At 33.9% G+C, this 13,068-nt stretch overlaps 1 protein-coding gene across 1 annotated transcript in view; it reads left to right on the top strand.

Moving 5' to 3' along the window:
* The window catches only part of IMMP2L (inner mitochondrial membrane peptidase subunit 2), a 914,463-nt gene that overhangs the window by 702,885 nt on the left and 198,510 nt on the right, over positions 1-13,068 (top strand). The window contains exon 5 of the mRNA XM_065884239.1: positions 6,453-6,555. Within this exon, the coding sequence (XP_065740311.1) occupies positions 6,453-6,555 (103 nt within the window). The remainder of the gene's footprint in view (positions 1-6,452; positions 6,556-13,068) is intronic.

The following is a 13,068-nucleotide window of genomic DNA, read 5'->3' as shown; positions in this document are numbered from 1 at the left end:
TACCTTTTAGGTTTTATCTGTTCTTCATATCTGGATTCAAATATACATAGTGCCTTTTCTGACTATTCCAGCCTAAAACAATATCATCCTTTGAACACCTCTGCAGTTAGCAACATTTGACATTCGTTCATTTATTTATTCCTCCATTCACCAGTTATTTTCTTACAGATGTTTCCAGCTTGTGAAATTTTGTCTATGGTAGTTTAGACTGTTATCTGCTATATATATACAATAGACTGCTTTGTGGCTTATGTTTTGAATCATGGTATAAGTTATAATCTTGGTAGGCCCCTAAAATGGCTAAAATTTAAAAGAATGGTGATTATCAAGTGTTAGTGGTGTATGGAACAACTGGAACCCACACACTGTTGGTACAGCTGCATTGGAAGCCAGTCTGACATGTTGCAAGGCTAAACATTCGGTTACTATAGGACTCAGCCATTTCATTTGTAGATATTTACCCAGGAGAAATGAAAACATGTATCCACATAAATACCTATAGGTTCATGGTGGCTTTATTGATAATAGCCAAAAACTGGAAAGAACCCAAGTGTCCTTGAACTATTGATTGATAAACTAATTGTGGTATATCTCTATAGCAGTATACTATTAAGCAAAAAATAACAAATGACTAACATGTGCAACAACACAGATTAATCTCAAAAGCAAATAGACTACATTAAAGAAAGAAAACCAGAAATCAAAGAATGCATATAGAATGATCCCATTTATGTGAAATTCTAGAAGAGGCACAACTATGGTGACAAAAAGCTCAGCTGTGGTTGCTGGGAGACGAGGATGGAGGGAGGCAGGTCTGCCTGCAGAAGGGCATGAGGGGCCTTTTCTGGGTGATTGGATGTTTCATATCTTGATCTAGTGATTATGGGCTTGGGTAGATTTTTAAAACTCATTGAACTGTACACTTAAAATTGCTGGATTATATTTATCTCCTAACAAGGGAACTCTGCTGTCAGTTTGCTATTCCTTTGAAGATAATCTCTTTTTTCTCCGGCAGCTTTTCAAAAATTTTTTAGGGAAGAAGGGTTCCTTAGTGTTCTGCAGTTTCATTACAATGTATCACGGTGTGATTTCTTTCCATTTATTTATCTTACTTGTGATTCACTTTGATTACTGAAGCTGTAATTCGTGCTTTCATCCGTTCTGGAAAATTCTCTATCACTATCTCTCAAATGTTATCTCTTCCTTGTTCCTTTTTATTCTCTTCCTTTGGGACTCTCATTACACTTATATTACATTTTCTAATAATATTCTCCATCTCTCCTACTTTTCATTTCTTTACCTCTCTGTGCTAAAGTCTAAGTAATCTTTTAGATATATATTCCAGTTCTTCTTTCTTTCATTTATATTCATCTGCTTTTTAATCCACCTATTTAATCGTATATTTTAATTTTTAGAAGCTGTTTGATTTTTTCTCAAATATCTGTCTTTTAAAAATGTATATTGTTCCTTGTTCATGTTTTTAATTCCCTTTTTTAATTTTAAAAAATATTTGAATTTGTATAAATTATATTCTATGTTTGAGAAATCTAGCAGTTTAAGTCCTTGGTGGTCAAATTCTGCTGTTCGTTAATGAGTTCTGACTCATTAATGCTGGTTATTTCCTTGTGAGTTCTGTTTTTTGGATTGTGAGTGCTATTGACTGGGACTTATCTGTAGAAACCTCGAAAACTCTGAATTGAGAGATTATCCCTGAAGAGATTTATAGTTCCTTCTGCCAGATTCCTGGAGCCAATTAAACTTAATTCTTGACTATCCCAGACCACATAAGCAGTGTGAATTTGAACCCATCTCACCTTGAGAGCAGAATGTGGACTCTCAAGGGAGAATTTTTCCCTTCCAGAGGTCACCCTAGATAGGCAAATGGCCTTTTCATTTTCCTTTCCTGATGGTAGATTACTTTTTTCTAGTCAGTCTATTAATGATGATAAAAGAGATCTAGTTCCAACTCTTGATCTTACTGAATCCTGAGCTCTATACTTCTGATCCCTTCTGGACAGTGAAAACCCAGGGGGTCTAGGATCCAGGGAGTGTCCAGTAAACACTTTCAGGGCAGCCACTACTTTGGACAATGAAAAAAATTCAATAGAATGGTTTGAAAAATAAATAAATAAAAACACCTTAATCAATTATGAATTATTAATACTAATTACCTACATTAAGAACGTGTGTGTGTGTATTTGGGAAATACTTTAAATACGAATTTGTTTCCTTCTTGTGACATCAAGGATTACATAGACAATTTTGTATTCAACTGATGACACTCAAAACGTTGAGACCTAAAAAAGAAAAAATAAACCATTGTTTTCAAGGTCAAATCAAATTGGAAAAAATCATTCTTCATTCCATTTATAAGACCTAGGTAACTTGGTAAAGCTAGTACTAAAAATGCCTTTTTGTAGACAGGTAGTTAGAATACCATACAGAACTCATTTTTGACAGTCAAAACCAAAATTATTTGCAAGCCATAGATACATACAGCCTTGTAGGCTGACACCTCACTTAACTGTTAAATCGCCTAAAAGATTACCTTGTCTTTCTTTTATGTGAATTCAGGAGCACAAAGCTATTTAAAATTCCTTCTCTAGAGAGATTCTATTAGAAGTATTATATTTCTTTGGCAGTCCTAAAAGGAACCAGCTCAATATTTTAATGTCATATTTTTTAAAGCTACTTTGTGTTATTTTTTTAAAGTTAGATTGAAGCCTGAGAAATTAAATATGTGTATATGGCATGAATTTTAGCAGGGTTCTACAGCTCAAAGAGTTATTTCACACCCTGTCTAGTGACTAGCTGAACCATTCTCTATTAGCATAGCAACATTCAAATATGTAAGTGATTAGTAAGTGAAAACAAATAGATTGTGCTTTCACCTGCTACTCTCTGCATGCTTGCATATGTACAAACAGGTGGATTGTGTTTTCACATGTAAGTTTTAGAATATCCCAGAAGGGCATAAGAATAAAAGAAAAATAAGATTCACTGTACCATTAAAGATAATCTATAGCCCCAGTGCAAATGTGAGGGAAAGAAATTATTGAAGCATAACTCAGGTAATTTTAAAAGACTGATGCTAATAGACAGTAGAGGCTGAACACATTCTGAATTATAAAATGAAAGAAAACAGTGGACAAAGGAAGATAATAGCAATTATAACTATGGCTTACTGAGTTCTCACTGTACATAAGAACTAGATTGAGTGCTTTACTTAAAAAGTCTCAACTGTAAGAGAATCCACTTATCAAGTGTTTAATACATGCCACTTATATCCATAGAACCACTTTTTGACTTAGGTACTATTATTTGCCCCATTCTGCAAATGAGGAAACCGACGCTTGTGTTTTATCAACTTGCCCAAGATTACATAAACTTGGAAGTGTTAAGTCAGACATCAAAGCCAAGATAGGCTGATTGCAGAGACCATGCTCTATAACAACCTCTCCATTACATTCTCATCTAACTACTAACCTGCATCTCAATCCAGTTAGGGCATGTCTAATCCATCCCATTTCAAAGGTAGACAAATGGAGATAGAAACTAAGTAATTTGCACAAGATTACTTGTAACTGCATAAAGATTAAAACTGGTTTAGTGTGTTTCCAGAATCTATGCACTCTCTTCTGTATTATTCAACCTTTGTGAAAGTGTTTTTCATTCTTCAGTTATACATTCATTTGGTCATTCATTTAACAAATGTTTATTGAGCACTTTGTATGGTGCATTCTTTTGCGCTCTGGGAATACTCTCGTGAACATGAAACACAAAGTTCCAAAATTTACGTTCTAGTGGGCGAAAGATAGGCAATAAACCAATAAACTAGGAAGTAGATATCGTGTTAGTGGGTGCAATGAAGAAAAATAAAGCATTGCAAGGGGCTAGAAAATGATGGGAAGTTGGATGTATTTAAAATTTTTAAATAAGATAGTCAATGCAAGGAAATGTGCAATTGTCACTGGTAATTTTATGATACTGTTATTTTCTATCACAAGTATCTTGACTCCTTGGTTTATATGACATTGAAACTGAATCTGAGTTTTATATCAGGTTCACTTTCCAGAAGAATATGCTTGACTTAGAGCCTACCATTTAATTGCAGAAATGATCGGTTTTATTTCATATTTCTGCTTGAATGGTTATTTGAGGAGACAAAATAGGTAACTGTTTCCTTTCTAAGTACTTAGCCAAACTAACCAGCTTAATAAGGTAAACAAATATTTGGACTTATTAGGAGAATGTGCCTTGCCAACAATTAAGTAAAAGGGTCTTCTCCCCATCATTAATACTTGATGTGGGATATTAGTTCTTAGAAGGAATCTCATGATAAAATAACTAGTGATGTCAACAAATAATTGACTGATTTTAATTGAGGAACATTTATATGACAGTATGATGTATTCAACTTGTTTCTGCATTTCTTTTTTTTTTTTTTCTTTTTGCGGTACGCGGGCCTCTCACCGTTGTGGCCTCTCCCGTTGCGGAGCACAGGCTCCGGACTTGCAGGCTTGGCGGCCATGGCTCACGGGCCCAGCTGCGGTATGTGGGATCTTCCCGGACTGGGGCACGAACCCGTGTCCCCTGCATCGGCAGGTGGACTCTCAACCACTGCGCCACCAGGGAAGCCCTCTGCTTTTCTTTAAAAAGCTGCAACTCTTCTTCCCAGTAGTAATTAAAAATAAACAGCAGTCATCTACTTACTGTGGGCTTCTAATGGTCACAACACCTTGCATGAATGATTTAGTGATCTAAAGCAAAACAATTCAACACTGAAATTATCTTGAAAATTAAAAACCATTCTAGATAGTGAATAGTTTCAATTTCTATAGCACCAACTTATGTACAGTTTTCCTTTTTTATGTATTCTTCTGCATATATACAACTTACTAACAGAAATGGTCTGATTGGGACTCCACCTCAAAGAACAGTGTATAAAGCTCAGTCTCTGGGGTTAAGTCTGTAGACTTGGGGGTGACATTTATTCATTCAAATATTATTTATTGAGAAGCTTCTTTAAGCTAGACATTGTCTGGAATTCTTTGGGGAATGAAAGAAGAAAAAAATAGTCTCTTCCCTGAAAAGAATTTATTATTATAGGCTTGGGATAATATTTAATCTAATTCCATCCCATTTATTTAATTAGTTATATTATAATTTATGTAACCAATCTCTTGTTAATTATTTAGAAAGATTTTTTTTTGTTGTTGTTGTTACAAAAGACCTGTGTTGAACATCTCTGGTAATAAATATTTGTCCATATTTCTGATTGTTTCTTTGGAATGGATTTCTATCAGTAAAATAACTAGGTCAAAAAGCACATACATTTTAGTCTATTAATAAATTTGACAAAAATGGGCCCCCAATGGCAAAATAGGAAAAAAATTGTATCACTTTACATTGCCACCAACACAGTATGAGAGAGCCTTTCCTTACTTGGTTTCCTTGTCAGCCTTAAGAAGACAGAACGTTCCACTAAATGTATATCGTCGATCATTGCTCTCTAAATATTGTCTTCAAAATTGTTGAAAAGTTTCTCACTTTCAAGAATGATTTATGGGATTTCCCTGGTGGCGCAGTGGTTAAGAATACACCTGCCAATGCAGGGTTATGGGTTCGATCCCTGGTCCAGGAAGATCCCACATGCCATGGAACCACTAAACCTGTGCACCACAACTACTGAGCCTGCGCTCTAGAGCCCACGAGCCACGACTACTGAGCCCTGCGCACCTAGAGCCCATTTTCTGCCACAAGAGGAGGCACCACAATGAGAAGCCGACGTAGCACAACAAAGAGTAGCCCCCGCTCGCTGCAGCTAGAGAACGCCCTCACACAGCAACGAAGACCCAACGCAGCCAAAAATTAAAAAAAAAAGAATTATTTATGAAATTGAATGGTGCTAACCAAAAATTTTCAGTTGACTTTGATAGATTATATTTGACAAGAGATCATCTAGGGTTTTTTTTTTCTTATATATTCTGAATTTTAAAGTATTAAGAGGTTATGAAAATTCTGTCAGTTGGTTTGAGAAGTTTATTTGACTAAAAAAATGAAGATTGCAGCTGGCCAAGTTGACCATTGAGGTAAAAGCAGATGTCAGAAATAAAATAGATCTGCATTTTGTTGGGGCTTATTGAGTTTTATAAAAACATAGTATATTATGAATTAAGTTAAGTAGCAAACCATTATCTGGTACTAGTGCATCTTGTTTAAGCACAAAATTCCTACCTACAGAAACGTGAAAAAAAATACTGTGGATAGGTTTACAGGGTCTTAACCACGTCTTATTTAAAAAGAAAATTCAAGAGTAGCCTTACATGTAACCTATAATAATCCATTGCATCTTTACAGTAGTATTTTTACCTTTCCTGAATTTGTATGCTTAACTGTTTGATCTCTGTCTTTTCTGATCTTTTCTCAATGGTTATGCTGTTTATTTCTAGAACTATGGGACACAAAAACCGCTATGTCAAAGTCCCCCGTGGTCACATCTGGGTTGAAGGTGATCATCATGGACACAGTTTTGACAGTAATTCGTTTGGGCCGGTAAGTCTTCTTATTACTGCTATGATTGGATTTCAAATGTAGGAACAAAAGTATGTCACACAGGTTGCTCAGGTAGCCCAGCCAAGAGTAGTCGTGAATTTTATAGTGGAACAGTTTATATTTGAAAATTTCCTTTTAAATATCATATAGATAATGTAAGCTGTCAGTGTGTGTGTGTGTGTGTGTGTGTATCTAGAAAAGAACTTCGACAACTCAATAAAGTGCCAAAAGATGCTTTCAGCTGACTACCTGATCCCAGTGGCAACAGTTGTTTTTTCCTCACATAAATGCTTTGTACTTTATGTTTTTAGTTAGTGTTTAACAGAAATAATGTGTAAAAGACCTATAGACATCAATTTTCTAAGTAATTAGTTAAAAACTCATGTATAATAGAAATCATATTGGTAACTAACATTTTTCAGCTTTTAATTTATAACGGAAATGCCCACATTCCTTATACCATGTTTACATTCCATAAAATATGTGACTAAATTCATATATTATAATTTTTTTCATTTTTGAATACGTACAGAAATTCTCTATTTATGAACCCCTGCAACAAATCATTATATAAAGTGAAGAGTATTTTAGTTAATGGAAACTACATCTGATTTCTGGTCACCTATGTCTCTTTAAAAACTTGGATCTTAACCCATTAGATTTTCCTACATCTAGATGTAGCCATACTTGTATGTACGTAGAAGTTAACATTGAGCACCTTTAGATAGGTTTGCAAAAAAAAAGTTATCAACATCCTTTTGTCTAAAACTAAATGTTGGTGGTCTCTATAAAACAATTTCCTTCACCTATCATGAGGGACCACCACTATTATTGTCACAGGAGAAGCAGTCACTTGACTCACTTTTGGCTAAAAGTATAGCAAGAGACTTGAGGTTGGATAAATGTTGTGCGTAAGTGGAAGGGAACTTTAGGTGATGACCCCTCTTCTTTTTTCTAGCTGCAGTGACGATAAGAAAAACATCTAAGGTCTTTCTTGCTTTTGAGTAGTACTTATTATAAAAATACAATTTAATCGTTGTAGGGTATATCAAAGATGGAATGAACAGATTGGAAATGTTGTAGATCACTTAGAGAGTATAGTAGAAGTGACTGTCATGAAGAAGCTTAGTAGCAACTTGAAAGTGAAAATAAATCACCTAAAAGCATTTTATTTCTCTCTAATCAATAAGATTAAATCTATTAAATGTAGCATGTTGTCCAAGTCCACATTAAAATGTTAACTTTAGTTTGGGTTTTAATTGGTAGGGTAGTGACTCTGAAATGAGGTGTTAAAAATGTTGTTGTTTTGTTATTAGTTGTGGGGTGTGGGGTAAATAATTACTAATAATAAAGTACTAAAGTTTGAGATTGGTTTGCTTTTTCTTTATTAGTAAATAAAGCTAGTGCAATCTTATCTATATAATTGTATAATTGTCAGTCACTCGTATTCCAGATGCTTTCTTATTTAGGAGAGAAAAATGATAAGGTTGATAGCCAGAATATTGGGAATTGCACATAACCTTCAGTATCATATCTATTGTGTAGTTCTTTCTGGGCTGTCTTTCTTGCTGTGTACTTAATAGTATTATGAACCACTGAAGTATAAGTAGACACATGAAAGTTGAAAATGTATCACGTATGGAAATATCCTCTGTCACTTATATCTTAAAAAAATAAAAAGTGAGAACCATGTGGGCAGGCCAATTTCATTGTGTTTATTACAGTAAGAAACTATGATATGCAAAACACTGACAAATACATTCTGTGCAGGACTTTACTGCCATTGGTTTACATCAAGTTTTTAAAAGAAATCTACTCATTAATTATAACTTGAACCAGTAATATGAGTCAGAGACACAAAACCATTTTGAAATTTAGTGGTTGTTTTCTTTTTTTTTAAATGGATATAAGTATATAGATGCAGAATGGCTTTTGGTTCATAAGTTGGACTAAATATAAATTTCCATTCACTTAATTCATATTGTTTTTACTTGTCAAAATTAAATGAAGAACCTGTACTAGGATGAAGGAAAACATTTGTCACATCATATACTAACCTACTTGTATTTGATGAGTTTTAGTACATATATTTTTACCCTTACAGTGAGCTCTCATGTTTTATGTTCCAATAACATTTATGACTAGGAAAAATAATTAATAATGATGCTCCCAAATAAGTTTTAAAAGGACAGAGGGGAAAAAATTGAATTAAAGACCTACAATTTTTATTTAAAGCTAAGTTGTGATGTTTGAGTATAGAGATTTCTTATTTTTATTAATTAATGGTTATCTGAATAATTAAATTATTTTAATATTTTTATAATTCCCAGAAATAAAAACTCAAGTTTTACAATTCTAAAAAAACCAGAATAATCTTGAATCTTACACTGCATATACACTTGAAAGTTGTTACATTTTTCCAATAATTCTCAGTTGGATTTTTTGGCTTATCCATCAATATGTTTGGAGATTGTCTGTGGAAGGTCAGTTCAGTTTCAGGCTTTCTGGATTGTTGATTTACTTCTCCCCTTGGAAGCAGGGAATGCACTTTTCCAGAAAGTAAACATCCTATCTAAAAATCAGCCCTTCATATCTCTCCCAAATAACTTCAGAATTGTATCCAAATCTGTTTAATATGCTTTAACTCTTTGAATTGTAATTATACTATATCATAGCATCTCCTCAGTTTATTTTAAATTGGTGCCTATGGGTAATCACAATGGAGCTTTTTCCATATTTGAATAGATTTTTTACTTGTAATCTAGTGAAAAATAAGAAAAGAATGTCTTACTTTTTTTTCCTAGTTTCTTTTAATATTTCCTATGTATTTCTTAATATTTGAATTTGCTTTTCTGATTTGGTTTATTACCACTATATGTAGGCTGGAGAGGGAATTAAAGAGTTTTATGAGTGAAAGATGAATAATGGATTATGAATTTAAAGATACCAATGTTAAGTTATAGTAATAGAATGCATCACAACAGAATGAGATCCAACATCTGTGCTTTTAACTTGTAGAGGATGACATTATGGAAATAAACTAGTAGACTCCTTTATGAACATGGATAGAGTAAAACAGAAAAGTAGATAACCTTAGTTTTGGACCTCATCAGTCACATAACTGTATGGGTCGACATTTCCTCATGTATAAAAGGATGAATTTCCTCTCCTCTGGATTCATCTTAAATGATTATTTAGTAAAATGAGCATATATTATATATATATATATATATATATATATATATATATATACACACACATATATAAATATATAATTTATTTAATGTACTCCTATTTTACATTGCTGAGGATGTTTACTAAAAATTTAATAATATATTTTAAAATATATATATATAAAATCTTTTGATTATGTATATAGAAAAGTTTGTTTGTTTTTTTTTGCGATACGCGGGCCTCTCACTGTTGTGGCCTCTCCCGTTGCAGAGCACAGGCTCCGGACACGCAGCCCCATCAGCCATGGCTCATGGGCCTAGCCACTCCACGGCATGTGGGATCTTCCCTGACCGGGCCATGAACCCGTGTCCCCTGCATCGACAGGCGGACTCTCAACCACTGCGCCACCAGGGAAGCCCTAGAAAAGTTTTAATGAACATCCTCAGCAACCTAAAATAGGAATACAATTAAAGTATGTTTCCTCCAGAGGATGAACTATTATGCAGTTGTTAACAATCTATATTTGTGAAGAATTTTAATAATATCATGTTCATGATATTGTTTTAGGTGAATACATGAAAATAAAGAAGAGAATACACAGTATTATGTTAATTGTGCCAGTTGTTATGATTATGGTCAATTCTTTTTTATACCTTTGTACTTCGCTATATTCTAAAAAGTCTGCAACAAATTTTTATTACCTTATGATCAGAAGAAACCAAATTAGTCAAAAAAATAAGGTAAAGGTGAGTAAAGTAAATGACTTCTAAGTTTTATTCTGACTAAATTCTTTAAAAATGTTTTATGGTGCTATGGCCAGAGGGAAAAATATCACAGATATGATTGGGTAGGAAATGTTTCAGTTATGAATTTGTCTCCATGGAAGATCTCTGTGCCAAACCTCTTGAATATATCATCATTGTACAATGATAGAAAATGTCCTATCGCATCATAATATGGATTCACTAATGTATGACTTTAGCTCAGATTTCTAGTTTGAGAAATATATTTTGTTAGTATCCTTTAAGATTGTTGTCTAGAAGTGTTTTTCAGTGCATATTACTACTTGATGTCACTGGATTGTGTATTAAAGATCTCTGATGATCGCTTAGAAAATTCAGAAAGAACTTCTGTTAGTAATTCTTTTGCTCTATGAAAGACATTAGCCTTTCCCTTTACCATCCCTACTTCCACGTAGATGACATTAATACATTTCTATTGTGGCCATGTTCTTTGTCAGCACCCAAAAGTAACTGATTACAATGAATATTGATGAATTTTCTGCTTGCTATAAAAAGAAATCACATAAAAGTCAAATTTTATATTTCTATATGTGTGTACATAGCAGTGAATTTTCTTCTTTTTTAAATGAATTTTATTGTATTTATTTTTTTATACAGCAGCTTCTTATTAGTTATCTATTTTATACACATCAGTGTATACATGTCAATCCCAATCTCCCAATTCATCCCACTACCGCCCCACACTGTCCCCCCCTTGGTGTCCATATGTTTGTTCTCTATATCTGTGTCTCTACTGCTGCCTTACAAACAGGTTCATCTGTACGATTTTTCTAGATTCCACATATATGCGTTGATATATGATATTTGTTTTTCTCTTTCTGACTTACTTCACTCTGTATGACAGTCTCTAGGCCCATACACCTCTCTACAAATGACCCAATTTCATTCCTCTTTATGGCTGAGTAATATTCCATTGTATATATGTACCACATCTTCTGTATCCATTCGTCTTTCAGTGGGCATTTAGGTTGTTTCCATGACCTGGCTATTGTAAATAGTGCTGCAAAGAACATTAGGTTGCATGTGTCTTTTTGAATTATGGTTTTCTCTGGGCATATGCCCAGTAGTGGAATTGCTGGGTCATATGGTAATTATATTTTTAGGCTTTTAAGGAACCTCCATACTGTTCTCCTTAGTGGCTGTATCAATTTACATTCCCACCAACAGTGCAGGAGGGTTCCCTTTTCTCCACACCCTCTCCAGCATTTATTGTGTGTAGATATTTTGATGATGGCCATTCTGACCTGTGTGAGGTGATACCTCATTGTAGTTTTGATTTGCATTTCTCTAGTAATTAGAGATGTTGAGCAGCTTTTCATATGCCTCTTGGCCATCTGTATGTGTTCTTTGGAGAGAGGTTTATTTAGGTCTTCTGCCCATTTTTGGATTGGGTTGTTTGTTTTTTTAATATTGCGCTGCATGAGCTGTTTATATATTTTGGAGATTAATCCTTTGTCCATTGATCTGTTTACAAATATTTTCTCCCATTCTGAGGGTTGTCTTTTCATCTTGTTTATAGTTTCTTTTGCTGTGCAAAGGCTTTTACGTTTCATTAGGTCCCATTTGTTTCTTTTTGTTTTTTATTTCCATATACTCTAGGAATGGGTCAAAAAAGATCTTGCTGTGATTTATGTCAAAGAGTGTTCTTCCTATCTTTTCCTCTAAGAGTTTTATAGTGTCTGCTCTTATATTTAGGAGTTTAATCCATTTTGGGTTTGTTTTTGTGTATGGTATTAGGGAGTGTTTTAATTTCATTCTTTTACATGTAGCTGTCCAGTTTTCCCAGCACCACTTATTGAAGAGACTGTCTTTTCTCCATTGTATATTCTTGCCTCCTTTGTCATAGATTAGTTGACCATAGGTGGTGGGTTTATCTCTAGGCTTTCTATCCTGTTCCATTGATCTATATGTCTGGTTTTGTGCCAGTACCATATTGCTTTGATTACTGTAGCTTTGTAGTATAGTCTGAAGTCAGGGAGTCTCATTCCTCCAGCTCCATTTTTTTTCCCTCAAGACTGCTTTGGCTATTCAGGGTCTTTTCTGTCTCCATACAAAATTTATGACTTTTGTTCTAGTTCTGTAAAAATTGCCAGTTGTAATTTGATAGGGATTGCATTGAATCTATAGATTGCTTTGGGTAGTATAGTCATTTTCACAATATTGATTCTTCCAATCCAAGAACAGGGTATATCTCTCCATCTGTTTGTGTCATCTTTGAGTTCTTTCATCAGTGTCTTATAGTTTTCTGAGTACAGGTCTTTGACTTCCTTAGGTAGGTTTATTCCTAGGTATTTTATTCTTTTTGTTGTAATAGTGAATGGGATTGTTTCCTTAATTTCTCTTTCTGATCTTTTGTTGTTAGAATATAGGAATGCAAGAGATTTCTGTTTATTAATTTTGTATCCTGCAACTTTACCAGATTCATTGATTAGGTCTAGTAATTTTATGGTGGCATCTTTAGGATTATCCATGTATAGTATCATGTCATCTGCAAACAGTGACAGTTTTACTTATTCTTTTCCAATTTGTATTCGTT

The sequence above is a fragment of the Phocoena phocoena genome, chromosome 9 (assembly GCF_963924675.1).
Source record: "Phocoena phocoena chromosome 9, mPhoPho1.1, whole genome shotgun sequence".
Lineage (NCBI taxonomy): Eukaryota > Metazoa > Chordata > Mammalia > Artiodactyla > Phocoenidae > Phocoena > Phocoena phocoena.
Note: the sequence above shows the minus strand (reverse complement) of the source record. Positions and strands in the feature narration are given on the sequence as shown.